The sequence below is a fragment of the Galeopterus variegatus genome, unplaced genomic scaffold (assembly GCF_000696425.1).
Source record: "Galeopterus variegatus unplaced genomic scaffold, G_variegatus-3.0.2 Scaffold4870, whole genome shotgun sequence".
NCBI lineage: Eukaryota > Metazoa > Chordata > Mammalia > Dermoptera > Cynocephalidae > Galeopterus > Galeopterus variegatus.
The window spans coordinates 81,061-101,060 of record NW_007730981.1 but is presented as its reverse complement, the minus strand read 5'-3'; the positions used below and the strand labels follow the sequence as shown (position 1 = coordinate 101,060).

Below are 20,000 nucleotides of genomic sequence, written 5' to 3'. Positions count from 1 at the left end.
TGTGGCCTGATCCTGAGCCGGCTGGTTGTGGGGTCCCAGCAGACACTAAGTGCTTTTGTCCTTTCTCCAGGTGATGGCCGGTATGGCAGCAGTGACGACACAGAATCCGGTAGGTTTCTGAGTCCCGGGGTTTTGGGTGGAAACCACGAAGAGAAATGGTGCGGGCCCACTCTGGTCTCAGAGGTGGCCTTCCCGACCTTTCCCTGACTGTCTTCAGTAGAGTCGTGAGGCACAGAGCAGAGGGGTGCATTCATGACAGGAATTAATCCTGAAGATCTAAATCCCGGGGGAGGTGGCCCAATGGGCAGACAGCTGGCCCATGACCTGTCCAGGCCTCGCTAAGAGAGGGGACCCTACTATCTCCACGTCCACTTTTCCAGCTTCTCACAACGGACGTCCTCACGGTATGTGAGAAGCACTTGGTGGGCCCGAGGGGCACCGTGTTTCATGCCTAGGTCTCCATGGCCAGCCCTCTCCCAGTGCTTGGGGGTCGTGGCATCCCCGCAGGCTCAGCCCGGTGCTTGGAGCAGCAGACCCCTGAGCTGACCCTCCCCTCTCCCTCGTGCAGGCGCAACAGTGGAGACCGGCACGATCGCCGGCGTGGCCAGCGCCCTGGCCATGGCTCTCATCGGCGCCGTGTCCAGCTACATCTCCTACCAGCAGAGGAAGTTCTGCTTCAGCATCCAGCGTAAGCGCCGCCACTGCCCTGCGGGGACGCGGCACGGGGGTTACGCTTCTGGAAATCCTTGGGGACAGATCTAGGCCAAACCGAAGTGTAAACTGGCCTGGAAGAGCCGATGGGGCTGGACCCGATGACCTTGACTGCCCAAGGGCCCTAGCTCCCAGAGGCGGGATTGATTGATTGATTGATTGATTCTTTATAGGGACCCTCTCTACCTTTATTATTAAACCTTAAGAAAATTCATTAGAATTTTGTACTATGGGCCGAGCCCATGGCGCACTGGGGAGAGTGCAGTGCTGGGAGTGCAACGACGCTCCCGCCGCGGGTTCGGATCCTATATAGGAACGGCTGGTGCGCTCACTGGCTGAGCGTGGTGCGGGCGACACCATGCCAAGGGTTGCGATCCCCTTGCCGGTCACAGAAAAAACAAAAAAAAAAAAAAAAAAAAGAATTTTGTACTATACCACTGTTATAATTATTAGTATTTTGTTATTTCTTAGGGAATATGATTATTTTTCTGCATTGTGTACTCCAAAGTATATTTTTGGCATATGGAAATCCATTGAGTTTATTTTTTTTAGTATGATTATATTAGTTTTTTTAAAACTTTTTCTATTTTTTACTATTAGCATATTCACTGTTACAGATGGGGGTAGAGCTCAGTGACCATCGTGATGCTTTCTTCCCATACAGCAGGAGGGACGTGGGCTATGGCTGTGGCCTCAGATCTCACCCAAGGGTGTGTTGCCCTGTTCCTGCCCCCACAAGCCAGAAAATTTAAAATATAGAGAATCACGAATTGTTCTAGAGGAGGAGGCGCGCAACACTAAGCATAGAGCGTGGTTTTGCCGCCCCCCCCCCCAGACCCCTGCCTTCACATGCTGGATTTTACAAGATGGGTCGCTTTCATTTTATGCTGTAGCCGAGTCTGGAATCGAATCGTTGCCAGTGGAAGCCTGTCTTAGAAGCCTGCTGTGCCCATGTCTGGGGGTGCCATGGGGACGCTGTGGAGGGCGAACAAGAGGACCACACGTGTTGGTTTTACAAGGACAGTTGATAGGTCGCTGTTTGCTGAGTGGAGTGTGTCTCTAGTTCAAGGCTGGCGATTTTTAGGCTAAGTGACACAATGTGGCTCAGCCATAGATTTTTTCTCTCTTCTCCTTCCTCAGCCCCTCGGATGCGATGGGAAGCTTAGCAACATCCCCTGTGAGTCTTCCCCGGTCCTTGCTCTGGGCCGCTGCCCTTAATTCTAGCCTGGAGCCAAGCTTCCCGGGACACTAACCTGGGTCCCAGGATGCTTTGAGTGTGGGGATTGGGGAAGTCCCTGTTTTTACATCTGGCCATCATATTTGCTTCCTTGGGTCTTGTAGAACATTCTTGACCAAGGCCAGCACAAACAGCGGTGCAGGCTGTGCACAGCAGCACTCCAGGGGCCCCATTCACATTTCAGTGCACAACCTGCACAACTGTTCATGGTCACACCACTGGAGATCCCACTGACCCACCATGGATCTGGAAGCTTGGCTGTAGAGTGGTGTGAACAGGGAAGGGTCAGAAGGAGTGCAGGGCTGGGGGCTAGATTATTCTTAGAGCTGTCTTTCCCCCAACTCAAAAGCAAAGGGACCCTCTAACTGGTGAAAACTATGGGAGTCCCGCCTCCTGATGGCTTGTGCACTGATATTCGGAGGGAGAACTTTTGGCCATGTTGGGCAAGGGGGCCAGTTGTGCTTAGTGTGGCAAGGAGCGTTTTGCACCAGCCTCCTGAGCTGTGCCTGCAGCAAGGAGTCCAGGACCGCCAGGCACCTGGTCATAGCCCCTGGTCTTCAACCTTGTTCTTGTGGCATTTGGAAAGGAAAAGTGGAGGCTCCATAATACAGGGGGCTTCTGTCCAAGAGGCTCCGTGGCTCTCCTCCAGGGGTCCCCTCTCCAGCAGGCCCATTGGAATGAGATTCCGAGGCTTGTGCCACCTGCAGAGGCCTCCGCCCTGCTTGTACCCGTTTGGCCTTTGCTGTTCCCTCGTCACCTGGCTCCTCTCATCCTCCAGGCCTGGGCGTCCCCTCCCAAGAAGCCCTCTGGCCTGTGGTGGCACTGGCCACCTCTTCCGCATGCTGCCAAAGCGTCCCCTGCTGACCTTGCCAGGAGCCCAGGACTGCCAGTTCCCCACTCCTGCCCCAATCCAGATTGTTCTTTGGACTGTTGCTTTTATGGAGGGCTGTGTGCGCGTTACCCGGTGACGTGTTCCTGGCTCCCAGCCTGGCCCAAGTCAGGAGGAGTCCCATGGATGTTTGTGGGGTGGCTAAACCCCCTAGGACATCAGGGATTAGGACTTCCTGTCCTCACCCTTTCCGTTGAGCCTCTGCCCAGAGGAGCCACAGCCACCAGCGCATAGAGACCAGGGAAGGCAGAACAGGAGGCCCTGGGGAGACGGCGGGTGGATGCTAACAGGGCCTGTCCCTACCGCTGTGGCCCTGAGGCATGCTCAGCCTCTGCCGCCACCAAAGGGGCCCATGCTTTGGGGATGCTCAGCTTCTCCTGTCCCTGCCCTCGGTGCCAAGGGTCAGTGCGTGTTGCAGTAAGCCCGTGTGCTTTGTTGCCGGGAGCTGAGTTCTTACTCCAGGGTTCTAAGCTTTGTGTCTTGTCTTCAGATGCAGCAGAAGGTCAAGGTAACACCAATGCTCTGACTTCCTCGTGTTTCTTCCGCTTTGGCCTCGACACCTCATTGTGCACCCCCAGCCCACCCCCTGGCCGCTCGTGCTGTTTCTCACCGCTCCCCACCCCATCCCCGGCCCTGGTACTCGCCAACTTGGCTGCGACCACAACCATCTTCAGCTTTCCCTGACACACCCGCTGTCCGCAGGCCGGATGCATGGCGGGGTTCAGGAAGAAGCCAGTGCAGGGCACACCAGGCATCTCCCAGTCCCCACCCACCACCGGGGCCAGCCACACCTGCCAAAGAGCCGTGCTCGTGATTGTTATCGGTCCATCTGGCTTCTTCCTTGAGCCCAGCAGCCACCAGGGCAGACAGGAGGCAGGCATCCTTTTCTAGGCCAGGAGCCTGCAGCCCAGGATGGCACAGTGACTTGTGCTGGTGCCTGGTTGGTTGGTTGGTTGGAACTATGGCCCAGTTTTCCCACAGGTGCAGGGCTAAAGGTTTCCAGTCCCTGGGCTATCCAGGGATAAGACACAGACTCTTGACTCTCCTCAAGCAGTGGTGGGGACAGGGGAGGGAGTCCTCTCCAAGTCCTGGAGTGATGGCTCTTGCTGGCATGAAGAGGATGCTTTGTACAGTCCCCAGATCCTTCTTGGAAATAGGTGGGGAGAAAGCCCAGGTAACTAATAGACCAGAGCAGCTGTCTGTGGGCCCTGGGACCTCCAAGCTTGGGTGGGGACAGCAGTTATTCCCGCTGCCAAGAGAAGCCAGTTGGCTTCTCTGCAGGGGTTGCTGGGAAGGCCATATATTGGCAGGAGGCTTTGCTGGCATCTCCATAGTGAGCCCCATGCAGCCGTCTGTCCCTCCCTGCCCTGCATCCGTCAGTCACCTGCACCTCCCTGGCTCCCTCTCTGCCTCCCTGGCTCCTGGACCACACGTGGCCCGTGGATGGTGCCGCCTCTGCCAGGCGGAGCTGCTGTCTTGATGTGGTGGCAGCTGCCCTACGGGGGTGGAGCATCAGGGGCCTCTGGTGCACATTATTATTATTTCTGAGGATGGTGGAGAATTCCTGGGCAGCGTATTCCCAGATGGACAGTCCTCATCCAGATAAGGATGCTAAGGTGGCCAGAAGAAAGAGAGAAGAAGAAAGGAAAGAAGGAATGAAACCCCATTCCATGGTAGGAAGAAAGTACAAGAGAGGGGGTTAGGGAAGAAAAGAGGAACAGAGGGAGAAAATGATCCTTGAAAATTACTTTATATCCATGATTTTTTTTTTTTTTTTTTTTTTTTACTGCAACTGAGGACTTGGTCAGGAGTTCTGGATCACGGGTGGGGACACGTTGGATCTGTGTCCGTCACTGACTCTGCCCTTTGCCTTTTGCAGAGAGTCTCAATGCAGACTATGTGAAGGGGGAGAACCTGGAAGCTGTTGTGTGTGAAGAACCCCAAGGTGAGGACTTCTCAGTCAGTGTCGCTTGCTGAAGGCCTCCTAGTTGGTGGCCCCAGCACCGAGCAGAACTGTGCCAGGGAAGCACAGACGTATCTGCCTCTCAAATGTCCAGCCAGGGCAGAAGGCTGCAGAGGCCCAGGTGTCCCTGGACTCTGCCCCTTAGCCAGCTTCATGAGAGTGGGGACGCTGGTGTGATGTCAGGGCCATCTGGTGCCACGTCAATGACTTCTGGGTGCTGTGGCACCTCTGCTCCCTGTCAGTGAAAACAGATGCATCCTGGATGAATTTGGACAGAGCCAGGGAAAGCTTTTAACCCAGACCTATGATCTCTTGACTTGAAAATTGCCAAAGGCAAGAAGGAACTTGGTTAAAACCCAGAGCCTGTTATGGAGGCCCATGTCCCTCCCTCTCTGGGGTCCTTGAGCACTTTCTGGGTTCAGGAGCTGTCAGCCATTTGAGGCCACATAAGGTCAGGCTGTTGGCCTAGAGTGGCCAGCGTCTTAAGGGAGATACGACCTGGGGCCCAGAATGCCAGTGAGGAGGTGTGGACAGGCGCTTCCCATCAACTCCGGATTCCAGTGCGGCTGTCATCATCTTTAATGTTATTGGCCACCACTAAGCGAGCACCTCAGGGGCCAGGTGCTGTGTCGAGCACTTTATTGGGAAGAATCCTTCCAGCAGCCCTGTCAGGAGCATTCCCATTTTCCAGATGAGAAAGTGGAGGCTGAGCTGTTCACAGGGCCTGTCCGGCTCCCTCCACCTCCCTGATCCCCTCCAGGGTTCTGCTCCCAGGGCCGGGGGTGATCCCGATGGGGCAGGGAATAGGCCCCAGAGGGAGGGTGCCGAGGGTGGGCTGAGCTGCGGCAGCTGCTGGACACAACCAACAGGGAACCACGCTTCTGTTGCCAGCAGGGGCTTGATTGTGTTTGCTCCCTCTGTGCAGGCTAGAGATGAGTCCCTCTAACAGGCATTTCTTTCCCTAGTGAAATACTCTTCGCTGCAGACCCAGTCTGCAGAGCCACCACCGCCTGAGCTGCCCCGGATCTGAGGGTCCCCGTTCAGCCGCAGGCGCACATGTGCTGCCACCACCGCTTGTAACCCGGCTCCTTATTTCATTCGGACCCACAGCTGCTGTGCTGCTCTTTCGATGTCATTGGCTTCTTGTCGTTCTGCGTTTCTGGATGAGCTCTGGGTGTTCGCGAGTTTGGGGTCTGCACCCTGCCACAGGTGCTCTGAAGAGGCTTGGTGCTGAAATCCAACACCTGGCTCTGCAGAAAGCCAGCACCAGCCTCAGAAGCTGTGCAGTGGGGAGACCAAGATGAGGGGGCAAGAGGGTGCTGGGGACACTGGCTGAGAACACATCTGCTCACGGAACAAGAGTTTGAGCCCAGGGCGGCACAACCCACGTGGTGGAGTGGCTCACTGTGGCAGCTTGCTGTCAGCAGGCAGCCCCTGGCAGTGACCTCAAAGAGCACCTGCAAGGAGCAAACCAGTCAGCCCCAAGTAGCACCACACTCATGCAACACCCAGGGCCGTGTTTTCGTTTTGGTCTTTCTTTTCAATTCCAGGTTTTACGGTACCGGGCTTCCAGAGAGCTGGTCCAAGTGGAGGCTTTCCAGTTATTTAAGTGCAAACATGCATCTCATGACAGTCCTGCCCTAAGAGTTTAGGAATCTTCTGGATAAGTAGGAAGCCATGACTTGCAGGCCTGCGTCCCATCTGATTCCATAGGGGACTAGCTGTGGTGTTAAGGCTGACATGATTAAAGGTTTTAGGAATCATTTCTGCGTTAAAATGTTTTATACTGGGTGGGGGAGGTGCTCACCCTCCACCCTGTATATGATCTTATTTTGGTAGCAAGAGCTACAGACATTAAGAATAAGCCTCAAAGCTGGAAGCATGCTTGTTTGCTTAAAAATGTATTGGGGGGGGGGGAGACACTTGTTAGGTTTAGTGACAGACACCTGACTTTGTAGCTCTGTAGTTATCCTACTTGTCCATTCTCATGAACAGCGCTTGGGGCCCGTGCTCACCATGGTAAACATGGGAACCCAAGGACTGGCCCCTCACCTGGCCTGTGCTGGAGAAGAGCTGACTTCCTGGAATGTTCCTTTGGCCCACACATGGTTCCTGCCCAGCGAGCGCTGCTGTCAGAGCTGAGCTAGGGTCTAGAGCCCCCGTTTGCCCTGTCAGAAAGCACTTCCACAAGCAGAATATAAGTCACCAGGCAGACAGGATCCTTATTTACAGAACTCACAGGCTTCTTTGGACTGCACGACGGCCCCCAGCATTCCACAGCTTATGCGATGGCCCCTTCACGTCCACTGAGCTGGGTTGTGGTGACTCCAGGTTCTTAAGGAAACCATTGAAATTGAAGAGATGCCACCTGCCATCTAGTGCATGCCTCCCATGTCCGTTGTAAAAATGCTGCTGGTGGGAGGGTAGTCGGCTGTAGCGCTGTCTCAAGGCTGCCTTGCGGCTCCATTCCCAGCGCCTGCCTCTGGGCTTCCAAATGCTCCTGCTCGGCCGCAAATCCTGGACAGACCCAGGACTGTGTGTTTGAGAGGGTGGCCTGGAGCACTGGGAAAGCGCCTCTGTGCTGTGCTGTGCCGTGAAGGAAGGAAGACGTGGCCTGAGGAAGCTCCCGTGCTTCAGGAAACGAACTAGCAGGGAAGGTACCGTGTGCAAGATGTGCAAGATCTGCCTGTTTCCAGGGCCTTCCACCTTTGATGGCCAGATCGTTATCAATTTTGTCAGGTTTGTCCCTCCCTGACAGCGAGGACCTCCAGGGCTGCTCGTCCCACCCTCTGGCTGGTACTGGGCTGGAGGTAGCTAGGGAGGATTTTTGCATTCACAGCCTGTTGTCTAGACAGGGTGACCTCAGTGCGGCCTAGCTGATGGCAAAGACCTCGAAACCGTACAGCTCTCATGTAAGCACAGTCTGTGAAACCATCTTCTCAGCAGCAGACTGAGGAGGTGCATTGTGCTCTGCCTCGCCTAGCTCGATGCCTTCTGGCAGTGGCCTGGTGCCCAGGCCCGCACGTGATAGCTTCTGGTAACTGGATGTGCCTGGTAGGTCCCTCTGTCGCCTGCTAGCAGAGCTCTCGCCTGTTTGCGGGGCTTCTCCTTCCCACAGGTATTTCACTTGCTTGGCCACTGTTGCCTGCAAAAGCCTAAGGGGCTGTTGTAACTGTGTATCTACCTGGAAGTTGCATTGACCAGCTTGGGCCTGTCCCAGGTGACAGGAGAAAATGTGAACTAGAAGGGCCAATTGAAAATGTTCAATCTGTAGCAGCTTACCTTGGCAGGGACAATTTTCAAATGCTCACTATTTACAGTAACAGCTGAGCAAGGGCTGGGCAAACTTACAGCCCAATGAAAGATAAAGAGAAGGGAGCAAGGGGGAGGGTTGCTTGGTGGTGGTGGTACCCTCTTGGGGTGGACCCCACAGTGGCTCTAGAATAGTGTCAGGCCCATTCCTCGGCCGCCTGGGTTGGGTTAGTACCAGTTCTGAGGGAGAAGACGAGGAGACTGATCTCAGAATCCCCTGTACATCTTTTTATGTGCTTGTGTCCACGTATGAATTGTGAACTGCCTGTTTGCATTAAACGACATGGCACCAGCAGACCCTTGTGTTCTGGTAGCGTTAAGGCACATTCTTTGTCAAGTGGTGCTTTCCCCCCCCCCAAAGTGCTTTCTGATGTGGAGCTGACCTCCTTCCCCTTCTCTCCAGCCGTAGGTATGTCTCTAGGTTAGAGTTCTTGCATTTACCCCCTCGAACAGTTTAGTGTCAGGGCTCCCCGGGGGAGGGTCCCCCTCATTGTATAAGGCTAGATGTGGAGTGACATCCCCGCTGCCTCAGCAAGGGAGGGCTGAGGCAAGGGCAGAGCCCTGGGGGCCACTTCCAGGCTCCGCAGATGCCCAGCAGGCCTTGGCACGTGAGAGCAGCTCCTTCAGGAGGCAGCCATTGGTCCCGTGCTGCCCAGTCGGGGCCAGGCAGCAGCAGAGCTGAGCCTGGAACTGCAGGCTCGCAGCGCCCGAGCACACTACTCTGCTGTCTTCAGAGCAAGCCGATAACCAGAGTTGGGTCTAGTTACGTGCACTTGCTTCAGCCAGAGTGCTGAGCAAGCAAGGGGTCCCTGCACCCCATCACTTGGTGCAGTCTGTGGAGAGTGGCCTGTTGGGAATAAAGTGTTCTTGTCATCAACTCGCAACTTGGCTTGTGAACTGAGATGACTGCTGGACCTTTCAGCATGAACAAGATGCAGTGGACCCTGGGTTTCAACAATGAGGTCAGTGGCATTTTTTGGCTAAACTAAGCTTGTAGTAAAATAGCACTAAGTCCTCAAACCCAAGGCCACCACATGACTCTCCTGTGCAGGTCTGCATGGCCAGTGGGGGGACCTGGTGTAGTGGCCCTCCCAACATTGCCACTCCGGGGTCACCGTTAGGGACAGGGAGCCCAGGCTCTTACAAGGAGCAGTGTGATTTCACCCAGGCCTTCACAGCCCTGAAAAAGTGCGCTCTCCTGCTGCAGGCTTGCAGGAGGGGGTGCGCTTCTAAGCCTCAGTGCTGCAGAAGGAGGATTTGCTGCCCTGCCTCTCGGGGGTGTCCAGTCCTTTCCCTGTGCTGACATTTTCTCAAGGTATAGTTGAGGGGCATTTCACACTTTAAAATCAGAGTACTTACCCATTTCAGCCTGAACACTCAAGACTGATAATTCATTTACAATTCTGTAAATGAATTAAGTCACATAAAGGCATATATTAACTGTGCTTGGCACAATGTAAACATTCAGTAAATGCTATTTTATTATTACTAATTTCCCTGGAGGGAGAAAATCTACTGAAATGCTTACAAAAGAGAGACAACAGAAAAGACCAGGGAGCAAACATAGTATCATTTTAATTACAGATTGAAATACAGTGCATCAGATGAGACGAATACAATACTGTACCAGTTTTTAAAAATCTGAACTGTAAAGGTTTTACATTCTAGTACACTTAAATAAAATCAAAAGAATTACTTAGATAAAACTGTACTTCAAGTTGTTTTAGAAACCGTTCTGTGCTAGGAACATAGGAAGGAAAATGATCTGTTGTGCTTGTTTAAGAGTGAGTAGGAGTTTCCAGGGATCCTGCTGGTAGAGACTCCCCCCGAGGTGAGGGTACACAGGGCCCACCAGGTGTCAGCCCCCCACCCCTACCCAGTTTACACTACCTTTAATAGCCCTAGTGCAGCCAGGAGATTATTTCTGAGAAAAAATAGAAAACGTCCCCATTCACTGAATCAATGAGTCCAGTTTATCCACTCATAAATAAGCCTTCAGATATGTTGGGAGCATAAATCAAAGGCTAATATCAATTAAACTACGATTTAGAAACAAATCCCCCAGATGATAAAAGTGGAAAATTATTTTAGGTTACCAAATTAACTTGAATAAATATTTCTGGTATCCTATGGAAGGATAATTTTCTATAAGAATCAGAAGGTTCCAAGTTGAAAAGACATCTATTCTCTATGTATTTGACTATAAAAAACCTTAATATATTTTCAAAAACATGTAGGACTGTAGGTGGCATCCCGTAGTCTGAAGCCATCCAGACAACACTGCAGTGCAGGTGTGCTTGGGTTTGACCCTGTGAGCTTCTGAGGCTGCTTCTGACGCTAAAGGCAAGCTGAACGCCCACAGCAGATGGGGGCCCCGGTGACTTGCGGCAGTGGGCACAGCACGGGGGCGGGTGGCCTTCTGGCACAAGGCCCAAATGTGCAATGTTCCTCCTGTGGCACGTCACACAGAGATAGGAGTGACAGTGCTCTAGTGGATGGAACCGGCCAAGTCGCTGAGTGAAGGCGCAAATGCAGGTGGCGAGGCCACAGCACAGCGGCTGTGTGAGTGAACTGAGTTGACAGGAGTGCTGTAAGATGAGAGGGTACTTGGTATAGGCCTACAACGGGTGAAAGCAGACCTGCTCTGATACAAACAGCTGGCATCTAAAGAGGCGGGAGCATGCCAGGTCAGACAGCCTGGGAGGGAGCAGCAGGCAGGCCAGCCCCTGCATGGAGCTGCCCGTGGCCTCGGTTTACCCTCAGCAGGGCCGGAGGACCGAGCATGCCTAGTCCCTGCCGTGCCGAGGGGAACTGCTGCTCCCCGCCTCAGCGGACCAGGCCACCTCAGGAGGCAAGTGCCAGCGTTAGGCGCGGCCACAGCACATTGCCACTGAAATGACCACATTCAAATCTGGGTTCAAATGTACCACGTAAGAGTTAGCCTGAGGTTTGTTGGAAAAGAATTTCTCACACAGTACAGTTAAGCAGATACCTCCTCAGGTGACTATTCTAAACATAAAAAAGGACATAGGAAAATAAAGGCATGTTTCTCTTTTGTAAAAATACCTTATATGTACACAACAGTAATTGGTACAGGAGGCCCCCTTGCATGAAGATAACTAGAATAGATGGCAACGGTCTGTCTTCCCCCCAACTATCTCACTTAAAAAGAGTTTGAGTTGCGGCACGGAGCTGAGAGCAGCGCTGCGGCTGGTGCTGTGGTCTTGGCGAACACTGTTTGGTGCGCATGGAGGACTCACCGGGACAGGAGGTGTGAAGCGTTCTCCAGCGGGAGGCCTGCGCTCCTCCCAGGCTGCCTGGACGACAGGGAGTCAGTCCACAGTGGGACAGGACAAACAGTGCCCCTGTGAAACCACTGACAGGAGCATAACAGGTTGTTCACAAGACAAAAAGCACTTGCCGAAATGGGAGCTGTCACCTAGCCACATAAATAGTCCCGAGGCCCAATCCTAAAAGACAAGAGCACAAGCTACAGCCATAAGAGTGACTGCCAGGTCCCTTTCCTGAGCTGCTGAGGAGACAGCGGAACAGCAGGATGGCCCGAGACGGCCGGCCTTGCCCGTCAGACCGACGTGTGGACAGGAGTGGCCGAGTGGGACGGCGAGGAGCCCCGCTCGGAGGAGGAGGAGAGGGTGCGCGCTGCCACCTCCCGCTGCAGGTCCTCCACCCGCTTCTGCAGCTCCGCCCTGATGGCCAGCAGCTCCTTGAGATTCTGGTGAATTGGCATCTGGGGCGGGCAGAGACAGACAGCGTCAGCAGGCCATTCTTGGAGCGCTACTTGTCCTTAATACAGCATCTCACCACTGAGACAGCATTAGCCTCCCAGGCTTTCACCACCAGGATGCCTTGTGAGCACAAAGGCTGCTGGGGACAAGCTGGGCTGGAGAGGGCACCGTGGGGGGGCCTTCCTCCCTCGCTGTCCTGCCCCGGCCCCCAGTTTCTCAGGAGACAAGCTGGCTCCAGAGAAAAGCAAGCCGTGAATCAAGCAAGGGTGCCACGTGCAGACTCAGAGGTATTCCAAAGACTCGGTGTCTCAAACCGCCCAACTAAGTAGTGTTTACATGTAGTCCCCTCACCCCCACCCCCTGTCCCCATTATCTTGGTTTTCCCATTTTTATAAATAGCTCTGCAGACTGGATACACTTCTGTTAAATCAGCACTCTCCAACTTGTGTTTGTTTTCATCAATCGGAGCAGGAGCTGGCAGAAGCCCCTGGGGGACCAGCCCCTCCTGCCTCTCAGCACCACTGCAGTGCCTCACTCCAACCATCTCTCTAAACCCAGCAATGGCGGATGACTAAAGAAATGAGAAGGGTTTTTCTAGGGCGCACAGGATACCCAGTCTCCCTATTTTATAGTCACGGCCTCCCTCCGCCACCTACTAGGGGGCCTGAGACCTGTCTTTCCTTTGTGGAGCTTTCGGGCTAGGGGCGAGGCTGAAAGGGAGATCCCCTGCCTCACCTCATCCCTAATTCAGCAGTTACAGGGCTGGTCCTAGGCCTCACCCAGACCACGTGACTCCCCGCTTCATGCCCTCCAGTGGCTGCCTCCCCCTGCCCTGAGAGCAACAGCCTGATCTTGGCCTCAAGGCTTCTGTGGTCTGGCCCCAGCCTGCCTCTCTGGCTCCCCTCTCACCAGGTCCTGCCTCCACTCCCTCAAAGACTCTGAGCTGCACCATGGTGGGTGCCAATGGTGATCAGCCTGAGTGGAGGGGAGAGAGTGCACACGCAGCCAGGTACCTCCCACCCATTAAGGTGCTTGGTAACCACACTGGAGACTAAGAACAAACTCCCTGCTTTGGCAGGCCACAGGAAGGAGATAGCAACGTCGGGCCTGATGGCAAAGGTGATGCCAGAGGCCACTGTGAGGTGGACAGCAGCCCCCCTCTGCTTTTCTGTCTGTGGGATCATTCAAATCCAATCAGAGGAGGAGACGCTGTACAATCACGCTCCCGTTATTACAAGTGCATGGCTTCAGAGAGGAGCAGGACGTACAGGGGAAGTCACAATTTCACACACATCCAGGGCTGCTCAAACACACTCAGCTCACATCTTCATGCAGCTTTTTGTATCTTTTCTTATATATCGTTTCCATTTGCAACAAATCAAAGGCATGCCTAAAGAATAGGAAACCCTGAGACTTAAATACAAGATTGTATTAGGGAAAACTCCCATCTAAGGGCCAGTCACGTTTGTCCCACAGGTGCTAGCACGTGTGAGATGCAAGCCAAGAGGGTCCTAAAGGAAACAGGATGCGCACTGGGACCTGCTCCCACCCTCTGATGGATGCTCAGGGAGCCCCTCTCTGGGCAGCCAATCTAGCCGTCTCCACAAAGAGAACCAACCTCAAGGCCCCTGCTTTTCCTCCCTGTACTTTCCTCCTCCTCTCTGCCCCAGCTGGCTCACTGTCCTGTCACTGGACTCATCTCCCTACCATAGTCTTCACTGCACTACCGCCATCCATCTTAGCACTGCCAGAGTGAGCTTTCTGGAACATACTCCTGGCCTTGTCATGCAAACCCTGAGATGGCTCCCACAGCCCCTGAGATAAAGTGCAAACTCTCACCTGCCTCTCTAGCCTCTGACATCACCAAGGCGCAGCCTGCTCCCCAACATGCCAGAGATAGGAGTTGACCCTGGTCAGGGGCATCTCTCCATGACTGCATGTACCAGATGGCGAGAGCTTGGGCAAGTTACAGCTTCACTGATCCTTCCCTTCACCCTCTGTGTCATAGGATTGTTGTGAGCATTAAATGAAGTCATGCGTGTGCAGTGCCCAGTGGCATACAAGAGGACAGACCTCAAGTTACAGCAGCTATGGCTCCCATCAGTGTCATCGTGTCGAAGCTGACTTCTTACGTTCCTAAGAATCTGACTGCATTTGAGAACAGATGTGTCGAGCAGTTTGTAGGTTTTAAGAAAGATTTGGTCCCGGCCCTCACGAAGCTTGCCATGGATCGCACAGGGTGACGTGCGCTCGGGGCTCATACCTGCAGCGGAGGGAGCTAGTGCAGTGGGAAGGCATCAGCCCAGGGGCCGCTCCTCCACCTGACTCCACCTGCCCTCTCTGCACCCCTGCAACCTGGTGAGCAGAGCGGGGAGCAGAGGGTGTTTTCTACAGTAACAGAAGCCCCGTTTAACCAAAGGTGCTTCCATTCAAGTAGTAGTTCTGTGGGATCTTCCAATAATGTTAAAGACATTCCACCAACCTTCTGGTCCTTGGGGTCACCAATAATACTATTTGGTAGCTCTTTCTACGTGATTCAAATAAAGAAGCAACTCCCACACTCTATAGCCCATCTTCTCTCTTGCTAAAACAGATGAAACAGAAGCTGCCCAGGAAAGAACTCAGCAAAGTGCCCAAGTAGGACAGAAATACACAACAATTAGGAGGAAGCTTCTGGAAGGGGGATGTGGGCTTTGGTTCCTAAAGAAAGAAAGAAGTGCTCACGGGGCCCCTGTGTTTAGCATTCTGAAGTAAAGCAGCTGAGGTCAGAAGGGAGGGTAGTTTCGGAATCTGGACTCGAGAGGAAGGACAGTGGCTCAACCTGCACTGAGACTTCTTTGGCTGAGGGCCACAACAGAAGGTGCTAATGGGACTGGCCACCTCTCAGCTTAACTGATGATTTCTGGGCACACAGTCCATTTCAAAGACAATTCTCTTTCAAACTCGATTCTCATTTGGGGGAGGATTCAATCTAGTAACAAGCAGTTGTGTCAGTGCCTACCCTTTCAGAGCACAAAGTCTAAAGAGAGAAACGTAAATGAAGAGAGAGATCTAATGCAGAGCTAGGAGCTCAGATGGTGGCCAGGGGGTATGGTGGGTGTGGGGAGCTGAAGCCATCAGGCAGCCACAGGAGGTGATGTCTGGACTGTGACTTAGGTGGCAGGAGCAAGTTGGAGCATGGACTGGAGGGAGACTGTGGCAGAGAGACTAGGTAGGAGGCTGTCCCAACAGCCCAGAGGTTTGGCTGTAAAGGGGAGACTTAAGGGAAGGGCGGGGTGGGGACGGGGAAGGTTTAGGACGGGCAGACATGAGTTGTTTGCAGGCTGAGGGGCAACAGCTACAGGAAGTAGAGGGAGTAAACGGAGGCCCAAGGGTCTGGAAGAATCAGGTGTGCAAGAGGAACTGGCTGAGCAGGAGGAGGTATGCCTCTTCATTCATGTGTTCATTTGGCCACGTTTACTGAGCTGCCCATTAGTTGCCAGACTCCACGCTAGGTGCTGAGGGCGCCCGTGGTTTCAAGCTTGTGGTCTGCAGAGGCAGCAGGCAGGTAAACGGGCAACTGTAGTACCGAGAGCCTTAGGGAATTCTCCAGACTGCTAGCAGCAGCATCCCCTTTCTCAAAGTATGCTTGCTTGGATAGTAAACATATGGTCACCCTAGCACTGAACAGGACGAGGGCCCTCATCAGGGAAGGGGGGGGGAGGGGGGAGGAAGGATCCATTTCCAGTTCTCAGAGTCCGGGGGCTCCCCAACTAGTGGGGAGGGGGACGAAAATGCAAGTTCCTTTGATCCAAGGAAGACCCCTCCAGGAAGGGCTGAAAGAGGTGATCAAACAAATGCTACCTGTTTTCATGCACTGGAAGGTGCAAAAGGGGGAATCAGACTGGGGATCCGGGGTTGGGCATGCTGAGCAAGCTCTCTCAAAACAGAACAGCCTCTCAAAACAGGGCTGGCCATCTTTAGTGGGAGTAAGGGGTGTGTGGAGCCCAGCCCTACGCTCACTGGGCTGTTGCATTCGGCTGCGTGGCTAGTGAACAGAAGTTTCCTGGATCTTCTGGGCCTCATCAGCCTCCCCCCGGAGAGGGAAGGGCTCTACTGCACTGAGCTACTCTAAGCTGGGAGGCTCGCGGTTTGCCTCTGCAGTGACAGAAGCTGGGCCCTCAAATAGTAAAGGGAAATACAGTTCCAAACCAAAGTGTTTGAGGAGCCACCTGTGGGATCTGAAGCCATCAGCCCAGGGTGAGGAAGAGAGGGAAAGGCAGAGGCACAGGCAGGGGGTGATGTGGACCTGGCTCAGAGAGGAGGACAAGTACTAGGCTCAGGGAGCACTAATCTCGGCATTCTGGAAAATACTCCTGAGGGCCTAAGAGTGGCAGGGCCCAAACAGGAAACAGTCTGGGGAAGAACAGGCTTGGGCTATGGTGTGACAGAGCAAAGGGTCCAGTAAGGAGATAAAAAGCAGCTGCCTGGGGCAGCAGGTGCACATGTCAGATGGAGCCTGGAGCTAAGTCTATAAGTGAGTGACTTTCCAGCCAAAAGGGAGGGCTACTAAAGTGACAGCATCCTCCTCAGTTCCAGTGCCGGGCAACGGCAAAGGAAAATGAACAGTTTGGACTTCCCTGTGGTTAGTGGGGCTTGGAGATGAAATGGAGATGGTGAAGACACTGGGTGAGAAAGATGGGTGGAGGAGGTGGAGGGAAGGCAGAGTTCCGTATCCTTGGCTGATGGAAGCAGTCATGCCAAACAATGCCCTGGCAACACGCTCTTGGAGGACTACCAGTTAAACCCTGAGAGCATTAAACTTAAGAAAGAAAAAATCTCAGCCAAAAGTTATCTGTCCATGGAGGTGGGGGGCTGCTTCCTCCGTTTTCTCCCCACCCAGAACCAACCGTGCCCTGGCTACCCACGTAGAGGAGACTGGTGGTGGGCAGTAGGACCGAGTCATGATGGTGGAGGTGGATGGTGGAGGACTGGGGGAGCACTTCAGCAACCCTAACTGGTGGTGTCCAACCCGCAGCCAGAGCTCAGCCACTGAACACAGAGGGCGAACACAGGCTTGGTTGACTGCCCCTGCTGTGCACTGTTCTCTAATTTTTTGTCAATCTCAGAAAATGTTACAGTGAAAAAGTGTGGTAGGGAGAAGGAAACTTGACCTCTTTTTCAAGCAGGCGCCTGTTCTGTGACTCAGCACATGCCCTCTGTCTGCTGTGCTACCGGAGTCTATAAACTGTAACCTCGAAGCATTTTTCACATGCCTTTCCACCAGCTCCATGTGTATAACAGGAGCCACCCCGCCCATGACACCTCCAAATAAAGTAGTTTATAAGACTAACGGCCAAACACAGTTACAGAAAATACTTTGAGTATCTTCATCAGCAGAAGACACGGGTGCTAAGATCTAAGCTCTAACCCAGCAAACGGCATCTGGGTTGACGTGTGGGAGGTACCTGCCGGAACATGAATGCAAAGGATGGAAGCCTGACGGGCGAGGGCAGAAGACCTTCACTGTTGGTCCTACCATGCACACATTTTTATAACACCATCCTTAACTGGATACAAACAAAAAAATACCTGAGGTCTCATCCGTGGATTCCATCGTACATAGTAGTTTACCCATAATTCCAAATGACTCAGGCTAGCAACAGGATATAACACGTGGTTTTCATAATTCACAAAGAAGGGATTAGAAAACTCATCTATCTGGCTATTGATATAAGACCATAAAGATATAGTCTTTGTATATATATCCTGAAAAACAAAAAAGGGCATACATTAAAATAAACTTTTCTTCATATCCTCCAGAGATAGTATTACGCTAAGAAAAGAACTTGAACAATGAAGTGAATTTAAACGCTGAAAAGTTCATGAACATTTACTAAGCCCCACCTCCATCCTCCTGCCATGCATGGCCTCATGCTGGGGATGACAAAATGCACAGCTATTGCTGAAGTTAGGTAAAATCTGGCAACTGTGTCTATGGGAAGAAAGAATGAGAACTTTCTAACAAAAACAGGATGATACGGCCCATCAATAACAAATTTTTTATTCTGGTTTAAAGTTTGCTTTTGTGATTCAGTATTGAGAAATGTGGGGAGAATTTACAGTTAAGATTCCTTGCACTGGAAAATCATGGCTATCTTGAGAAAAACACACCGAGGTGTCAGGCTGGAGAGGCTTTACATAAAGAAGTCAATATATCATTAAATTATATCTTCCCCCAATTTCACAGTACATTGTTTAGAAATGCTATGACTACTTGCATTGTTCATCTGACCAAAAACACCCAAATTTGCAGGCATGGCAGGGCAGGTAAACATTAAACAATGGATCAAACATAATGACAATGTCAAATGAAAACACGGTGAGGCCAAGAAAATTTTCTACCATTCTGCTCTTCATAAAACTGCTTACTTCCCACAAGCTAACTAAACACAGGAACATTCAATTATGACCATTTCATTTTTTATACGCTGTATTTATAAGAGAAATACCAACAATAATTCAAGGGATCCAGAAGAGCCAAAATAATCTTGAAAAAGAACAAAGTAGGAAGATTCACACTTCCCATTTTCAAAACTTAACTAGAAATCTACAGTTATCAATGCCAGTGGTGCTGGCTTAAGAATAGACATGTAGACCAGTGGAACAGAATAGAGTACAGAAGTGAACTCTCTCACATTTACACTCAACTGACTTTCAACAAGGGTGGCAAGAAAATTCAATGGGGGGAAATATTCTTTCCAACAAATTAAGCTGGGACAACTAGATAGCCAACACACAAAAGAATGAAGTTGGACCCTTATCTCACACCATATACGAACATTAACTCAAAATGGAACACAGACCTAAATGTAAGAGCTAAAACTATAACACTCTCAGAAGAAAACATAGGATCAAATCTTTGTGACCTTGCGTTAAGCAATACTTTCTTAGATATGATACTAAAAGCATAGGCAACAAAAGAAAAAGTAGATAAATTGGACTTTATAAAAATTAAAAACTTTTGTGCTTTAGAGAACACCATCAAGAAAGTGAAAAAGTAACCCCAAAAATGGGAGAAAATTTTTGCAAATTATATATCTTATAAGGGACTTGTCTATATAAAGAATGTATGAGAACCCTTACTCCAGCTGCCAGAAAAAAGAAAAAAGAATGTTTAAGGAAGAACTCAGTAATAAAGACAAACAATCCATTCAAAAATGAGCAAAGGATCAGAAATTTCTCCACAGAAGATATACAAACGGCTAACAAGCACATGAAAAGCTCCTCTACATCATTAGTCATTAGAGAAATGCAAATCAAAACCACAACATACCACTTCCCACCCTAGGATGGCTATAATTTTTTAAGAAAGAAAATAAGTGTTGGTGAAATGTGGAGAAATTAGAACCCTCAGACATTGCTAGTGGGAATGTAAAATGGTACAACTGCTTTGGAAAACAATCTGGTAGTTCTCAATAGGTTAAACACAGACTTACCTACCATATGGCCCAACAATTCCACTCTTAGGTATATACCCAGGAGAAATAAAAGCATATGGCCACGCAAAAACTTGTACAAGAATGTTTATAGCAGCATTATTCAAAAGAAAAAAAAAGTGGAAACACCCCAAATTTCTGTCAACTGATGAATAAACAAAATGTAGTCTATCCATATAATGGACTCTTGCTCAACCATAAAAAGGAATAAAGCACTGGTTGATGGATGAACCTTGAAACCATTATGCTAAGTGAAGAAAGTCAGTCACAAAAGGCCACCTATTGTATGATTCCATTTCTATAAAATGTCCAGAATAAGCAAATCCATAAAGACAGGAAGCAGGTTGGTGGTTGCCAGAGGCTGGGAGAAGGGAATTGGGAAGTGACTGCTAATGGGTATGGTTATGAAGTAAGATATTGGTGATGGTTACACAGCCTGTGAATATACTAAAACCACTGAATTGTACACTTTAAATGAGTGAATTTTATGGTATGTGAATTATATCTCAAGAGAGCTGATTTTTTTTTTTTCCCTTTTTGTCTTTTTTCGTGTCCGGCAACGGACTGCAACCCTCAGTGTCGCGCCCGTACCGGACCGGGACTGGCAACGGGATCGCAACCCTCGGCGCTGTGCCCGCCACTCGCCCAGCCAGCGCGCGGGAAC

The 20,000-nt window shown here is 51.4% G+C and overlaps 2 protein-coding genes across 4 annotated transcripts in view; one reads left to right on the top strand and one right to left on the bottom strand.

The window, feature by feature from the left end:
• The window catches only part of CD99L2 (CD99 molecule-like 2), a 53,150-nt gene extending 44,741 nt beyond the window's left edge, over positions 1-8,409 (top strand). Inside the window, exons 6-10 of the mRNA XM_008588515.1 lie at positions 71-109; positions 569-688; positions 3,328-3,345; positions 4,717-4,782; positions 5,766-8,409. Coding sequence (XP_008586737.1) covers positions 71-109; positions 569-688; positions 3,328-3,345; positions 4,717-4,782; positions 5,766-5,830 — 308 coding nt within the window. The 3' untranslated portion in view covers positions 5,831-8,409. The remainder of the gene's footprint in view (positions 1-70; positions 110-568; positions 689-3,327; positions 3,346-4,716; positions 4,783-5,765) is intronic.
• Positions 8,410-9,662: 1,253 nt separating this feature from the next.
• The window catches only part of MTMR1 (myotubularin related protein 1), a 73,750-nt gene continuing 63,412 nt past the window's right edge, over positions 9,663-20,000 (bottom strand). For all 3 annotated transcript variants that reach the window (XM_008588513.1, XM_008588514.1, XM_008588511.1), the window contains 2 exons: positions 17,430-17,606; positions 9,663-11,860 (listed from right to left, as the gene is read on the bottom strand). In XM_008588513.1, the coding sequence (XP_008586735.1) occupies positions 11,696-11,860; positions 17,430-17,606 (342 nt within the window). In that variant the 3' untranslated portion in view covers positions 9,663-11,695. The remainder of the gene's footprint in view (positions 11,861-17,429; positions 17,607-20,000) is intronic.